Source organism: Misgurnus anguillicaudatus, chromosome 23 (assembly GCF_027580225.2).
Source record: "Misgurnus anguillicaudatus chromosome 23, ASM2758022v2, whole genome shotgun sequence".
Taxonomy (NCBI): Eukaryota; Metazoa; Chordata; class Actinopteri; order Cypriniformes; family Cobitidae; genus Misgurnus; species Misgurnus anguillicaudatus.
In genome coordinates, this window is record NC_073359.2 from 17,383,423 (window position 1) to 17,390,615 (window position 7,193).

The 7,193-nt window shown below is 34.8% G+C and overlaps 1 protein-coding gene across 2 annotated transcripts in view; it reads left to right on the forward strand.

The window, feature by feature from the left end:
* Positions 1 to 3,938, forward strand: part of ssbp4 (single stranded DNA binding protein 4) — an 84,166-nt gene extending 80,228 nt beyond the window's left edge. For both annotated transcript variants that reach the window (XM_073862052.1, XM_073862054.1), the window contains 2 exons: positions 2,161 to 2,262; positions 2,581 to 3,938. In XM_073862052.1, the coding sequence (XP_073718153.1) occupies positions 2,161 to 2,262; positions 2,581 to 2,610 (132 nt within the window). In that variant the 3' untranslated portion in view covers positions 2,611 to 3,938. The remainder of the gene's footprint in view (positions 1 to 2,160; positions 2,263 to 2,580) is intronic.
* The last annotated feature ends 3,255 nt before the right edge of the window (positions 3,939 to 7,193 follow it).

Below are 7,193 nucleotides of genomic sequence, written 5' to 3' on the forward strand. Positions count from 1 at the left end.
TTTTGGGTCCAAGGGCCACAGGCAGTTTGTGAGACGACCCCCAAACTCTGAATTCAATCCACAGTACACAATGAAGACAGTGAAGCATGGAGGTGCAAGCATCATGATATGGTCATGTTTCTCCTACTATGGTGTTGGGCCTATTTATCGCATACCAGGGATCATGGATCAATTTGCATGTGTTAAAATACTTGAAGAGGTCATGTTGCCCTATGCTGAAGAGGACATGCCCTTGAAATGGTTGTTTCAACAAGACAATGACCCAAAACACACTAGTAAACAGGCAAAGGCTTGGTTCCAAACCAACAAAATTAATGTTATGGAGTGGCCAGCCCAATCTCCAGACCTTAATCCAATTGAGAACTTGTAGGGTGATATCAAAAATGCTGTTTCTGAAGCAAAACCAAGAAATGTGAATGAATTGTGGAATGTTGTTGAAGAATCATGGAGTGGAATAACAGCTGAGAGGTGCCACAAGTTGGTTGACTCCATGCCACACAGATGTCAAGCAGTTTTAAAAAACTGTGGTCATACAACTAAATATTAGTTTAGTGATTCACAGGATTGCTAAATCCCAGAAAAAAAAATGTTTGTACAAAATAGTTTTGAGTTTGTACAGTCAAAGGTAGACACTGCTATTTTTTTGAACACACCCCTTTCAACTAATTGCCCAATTGCACAGCCTTAAGAGCATGCATATCATGAATGCTGGGTCTTGTTTGTTTTCTGAGAATCTACTGAACCTACTGGTAACTTGTTTGCCACGTAGCAATAAAAAATATACTAAAAACCTTGATTATTCTGGTTAGTCACATTGTACTGCTATTATTTTGAACAAGACTGTATATATATATATATATATATATATATATATATATATATATATATATATATATATATATATATATATATATATATATATATATATATATATATATATATATATATATATATATATATATATATAGCATCACTGAATAGAAGTGAAAAAATGTATTTTAACAAACATGTTAAAAAACGTTACGGCAAGTTTAGTACCGCCCTAAACTAATACCATTAGTTAAAGGGACACTCCACTTTTTTTTTTATATTTTCATTTTCCAGCTCCCCTAGAGTTAAACATTTGATTTTTACCGTTTTGGAATCCATTCAGCCGATCTCCCGGTCTGGCGGCACCACTTTTAGAATAGCTTAGCATAATCCATTGAATCTGATTAGACCATTAGCGCGATGCTCAAAAAAAACCCAAAGAGTTTCCATATTTTTCCTATTTAAAACTTGACTCTTCTGTAATTACATCATGTATTAAGACCGAGGGAAAATTAAAAGTTGTGATTATCTAGGCCGATATGGGAAGGAATAATACTCTCATCCTGATGTAATAATCAAGGACTTTGCTGCCGTAACATGGCTGCAGGAGGCGCAATGATATTACGCATTGCCCGAAAGTTACCAAGGGGACTATTTTCAGGCACTGTGTAATATCATTGTGCCTGCTGCAGCCATGTTACGGCAGCAAAGTCCTTGATTATTACGCCAGAATGAGAAATATTAAAACTCTTTGGTTATTTTTGAGTGCGATGTTAATGGTCTAATCAGATTCAATGGATTATGCTAAGCTATGCTAAAAGTGGTAGCGCTAGACCTGAAGATCGTCTGAATGGATTTCAAAACTTTCAAAATCCAAAGTTTAACTCTAGGGCAGTGGTTCTCAAACTGGGGTCCGGGGGCCCCAGTTTTATGACATTTTATAAAATACATTAATTTATCATAAATTTGACAAAAAAAATAAGCCTACTAACCAACATCACTACTTTGTATAATTTAATGTTTTGTTTAATTAAAATGTTACATTTTAGAACTGTTTTTGTCATAAATTTTCTTTGGGGGGGTCGCGAAGGAATGCACCGTATACAAGGGGGGCCTCACGCAGAAAAAGTTTGAGAACCACTGCTCTAGGGGATTTGGAAAATGAGCCTATTTTCAAAAAAGTGGAGTGTCCCTTTAAGCTACTGTTGTTGTGTTAAAGCACTCAAACAAACAGAGCAATGTTTTAATTTAGCAAAATTGTAATGGTTTTCATTTACATTTTAACTAAATGTTATCCAACAGTAAAGTTTTACGTCACTCAATATTTTTTTTCCATCTCTGTATATCCAGAACTCTCCGAACAACATGGCAGGTATGAACAACCCCCCAGGAACCCCACGGGATGACGGGGAGATGACGGGCAACTTTTTAAACCCATTCCAAAGTGAAAGTGTAAGTACACATTACACCAACCCACTCTGTATCTCTCCTCCCTCCTCTCCTGTAACCACCTGAAAAATCGATCGATTCTGATCATCTGACGTTTATGTCAATTCAGACCTGAGTTAAGCCAGAAATATTGTCTTTTGTGGCCACACTATGCTAGAAAATGACTTGATGCTACTGATGTTTATAGACAGACAAAGATACAGTATAGACGATTTTGATTTTTCTCAGATCTGAATATGTGTCTTGTTATATATGTTGTTCATTTTAAGAGTTGACTCATCTTTGTCCCTCTACTTTCCCCTTCCTCTCTTCTCATTGCAGTATTCACCCAACATGACGATGAGTGTGTGATTTTTCTTTTTATTTTGTTTTTTATTTTATTTTTTATTTTTTTAACCCCTCCTTCCCGTCCCCTCTGCTGCGTCCGGCATTTTTTATTTTGCTCGATCATTACTACCCTTTCCTCCCCAACCATCACCCTTCGACACTCTGGGCTGGTGCGGTGGCGCCCCCTAGCCGGTCGGCATGGCCGCGGACCGAAGGACTCACGGTAGAACCACCCAGTACAAAGCTGGCACGATGACGTCGACTGGAAGAAAGCACGGGAATAGCTTTCTCGCGGACTCTACCTGCTTCGTCACCGGTTCGGGACAATAAAGGTCCCTGATGAAACCACCGCACGTGTGTGTTTGTATGTGTGTGTGTGTATATGTGGGACTGTGCCAGGAGACGTTAAAACGCTGCTCATCAGCATTGAGACTGGTGGCTTTACTTCGAACCTGTTTTATTGTTTTTTTTGTTTTGTTTTTTCGGCAATCGAACACTGAGGCGAGAGAAAACACTCCCGCTGTTTGATTGCTGTGTACATTTTGAAACGCTGAACTGGTGATACGCTAATAAGGGCAGGAATGGTCTCATTACAATATATTTGTATATTATTGATAATATTATTGTTATAATTTTCATAAGTGATATTGCTACGATGTACTCATAATTTTATCCTGTAAAGGGCACACTTGTACTCAACAACATCAATGACAGAATAAGCACACATTCAAAAATGCACAATGACACTTCTGTTTACATGATTTTAGGTATTTTGTCTATTTGTTTTAGTTGTTTTGTCAAATGTCTCTTTTTGCATATACCTCTTTGTTTGTTCTTAGAAATGATGTCATCATCACTACAAAAAGAAAAATGAAAAAAGTACCAAGATGTTCAACCTCAGTTTGTATCTGTCAACAAAGTGGCTTGTCATTGATTACAATCACTGGTTTAATACACCTGTATGGCACTGTATTTAAAAATTGGATTGTGTTTCAAATTTTTTTAATGCATCATCCTTATTTGGGCCTAAAGGGCTACATTGCATTCACTGCCATTGCATATTTCATCATCCTTGCCTGGATCACAAACGGTCAGGATCTAAACGAATACATTTTACCATCCGTTCCAGATCATTTGCTGCCTATAGTCTGTTGTGATATCTCCACTATGTGTTTGCCACATTGTTTTGCAAATCTTTTAGGATATTACCCATGTGTTTGTAATAGTAGTTGGAATATGCAGACTGCTCTTACAAGCACAAGTTTTCTTGTGCTCTATAGTCCCATGTCTGTAAATATAACCGTTTGGTCATGGACCTTATTGGTATTTTCAATACACTACTTGTCTGTGAAGCTCGTGTGTGGTGCCATCTCTTCTTTTTTTATATTTTTTATACAAGGTTGCATTCTGTTGCTGTTCATTTATGGTATCGTATGAGGATTGTGATAAAATGGCAGAACTGCTTGATCTCACGTAGACATGGCTGGGTTGTATTTCAAAACACAAATATGTAATTTTCAACTAAATCAAGTTGTCTCTACCAAATTCGCAGTGCGATTCATGCTTTTGTTAGTTTCTTTTTTGCCATTCCCATAATTCTTCACACTCACACAGAAATAATGGAACAAAAGCTGTCACTGGGGCGATAAACATACACTTTCAAAATGTACACCTTTGTACCTAAAGGGTGTTTATTGGCATCTCAAAGGTACATATGTGTACCTAAATGAGGTAGTTCACCCAAAAATTAGGCTCACGTTGTTACAAACCTGAATGAGTTTCTTTGTTCTGCTGATCACAAAAGAAGATATTTGTCAGGAAGCAAAAGCACCATTGACTTCCATTGTAGGGAAAAATTCTACTATGGAAGTCAATGGTGCTCAAAAACTGTTTGGTTGCAAACATTGCTTAAAATATCTTCCTTTGTGGTCATCACACTGCAAAAAATGATTTTTAAGAAGAAGGATCTTGGTGTTTTTGTCTTGTTTTCAGTAAAATTATCTAAGGGTTCTTAAATTAAGATGCTTTTCTTGATGAGCAAAATGACCAAAAATATTAAATTTAAGTGATTTTGTGCATTAAACAAGCAAAAAATCTGCCAATGAATTTCTTGAAATTAGTTTTTAAGAAAAATTTTCAAGATTTTTTTGCTTACCCCATTGGCAGATTTTTTTTGCTTGTTTTATGCACAAAATCACTTAAATTTCATATTTTTAGTCTAAGAACTAGACTTATTTTCTTGGGTCGTTTTGCTCATCAAGAAAAAGGCATCTTAATTTAAGAATTTTTAGATAGTATTTTTTTCTTGTTTTCATTTAAAATATGTATGAATTCTTAAATTAAGATGCTTTTTCTTGATGAGCAAATTTAAGTGATTTTGTGCATAAAACAAGCAAAGAAATCTGCCAATGGGGTAAGCTCATTTTTCTTGATTTTTCTTGAATTTAGTGTTTAAGAAAAATGTTCAAGATTTTTTTGCTTACTCCATTGGCAGATTATTTTGCTTGTTTTATGCACAAAATCACTTAAATTTGATATTTTTAGTCTAAAAACTAGACTTATTTTCTTGGGTCGTTTTGCTCATCAAGAAAAAGCATCTTAATTTAAGATTTTTTGATATTTTTACTGAAAACAAGACAAAAATACTAAGAATTTTTTTCTTGAAAATCATTTTTTGTAGTGCAGGACAAGGAAATGTATACAGGTTTGTAAAAAAAGGCTGAATAAATGCTGACATATTTTTTCATTTTTGGGTGAACTATCCCTTTAAAGGGTAGCTTTTGTACAGTGCCTTTATTTCTGACAGTGCATTATAGGTCACATTGCTGTAATAAGTTGCATTTCTGTGGAAAATTATTATAGATGTTACTTAAACAAGATAAAAATGGTATAACAAATACTACATGTAAATAATTTACAGTGCTTAAAGGCGGGGTGCATGATCTCTGAAAGCCAATGTTGAAATTTGAAATCACCTAAACAAACACGCCCCTACCCCAATAGAATCTGGAACCTCTTTTGATAGAACCGCCCCACACATGCGCAACTCAGGCACAACGATGTCGGTTAGTAGACACGCCCCTTACTGCTGATTTTCAGAAGTCACGCACCCCTCCTTTAATTTAAAAAAATTGCAAAGCGGAAGTTAAAAAGGTCCTAAAAATAGGTTTCTTCTTATGCATAATTAAAAATACTCATCTGATTTTTACATTAAGTATGGTCAGGAAAGCCTTTGTTTTTGTGAGATTCATCCAGACTGGAATTCAAATTTTTTTTTACATGCAAATTTCATTTGACATGTATAACATCATTAATCCAGCAACTTCATGTCTACATTTATTTAATCACAGGATCTATAAATGAGTCATTGGATTGAGCTCTTAAAGTGTTTTCTATCTCACTTAAATTGTTTTTATCCAGCGAGTATGTGTTTTTGGACATCAGAGAGGCAGGTACAGCCTCCTGGTAAGTTAAGGAGAGGAGTGGAGTGTAATATTTTCTTCAGTTTGACTGGTACGCAGCCTCCTGCCTAACCTTTCTTAAACCAACCCCCACCCTTTGTTTTATTGTAAATACTGTAAAATGCATTTTGATATCATTGACATGTTTTGATATGTCAGTCACAACCAATGAGTAGCTGAAAATAAGTTATAAAGATTCTGTTTGTGTTTTTGTATTTTAAGAGATGCTTTTGCTGTAAAAAGAAAATGTAGATCGATGGTCATTCTTTATTGTAAATCCTTTTTTTTCAAAATGTTTTGCATTATTTCTTCAGAAATAAGCAATTTCACTTTAATCAAACCCTGAATTGCTCAAAGATTAAGTTGGTGTGAAAAAATGGTTTGTGTTGTGTGTTTAAAAACACACACCAGCATATTTGATAGTTCACAAATACCACCAATTAATGAAATAAACCAATATGCTCATTTCTATATTGAGAAATTTTAGCTATTTATATCAAATCAGTTGATCTTAAGAAATTATTTTCGACAAGAAAATTTGATTATTAATAACAACAACAACTTTAAATGAAAGAGAATGTGTTCAAATATAATTTCTTGGTTACTTACTGATCCTCTTTTGGTTTTCAAATGTACAATTGTCGGCCATCTCTGCTCTTCTGTTGTGATGTATTATATTGTAACATTAGGAAGATGTTTTGAAAAGGAAATGTGTATTATGGAGCAGGAAGGGAATGAGAGAAAATCTGTAATTTTCGTTGTCCTTTCTTGCGACATGACAGTATTCAATATGAAGCAGTCTGTCACATTGGGTTTGCTTTGTATTTCATAGTAGGTTAGCTCAGATCATTGTCTCTAGGGCCTTAGGTGTCTTGTGTAGGTAAATATGTCCTTTGTATGTTTCTTTATATTGTAAAGTTTCTTTAGACTGAAAGAGAAAAAAAACAAAATTTGCTTATTAAAAAGAAATGATTGCATCAATAATAAATGTAATTTGATATTTTATGTGTTTTAGTTTTGTTTTTTAAGGGAACTAGATTCTTGTCCCGTATGAAACATTTAAACGTGTTCGAGCTGATGTCCTTTATAATTGTTAAAATACATGCGTACGTGCATTTAAAAATGTCATTACAAATTACACATCCC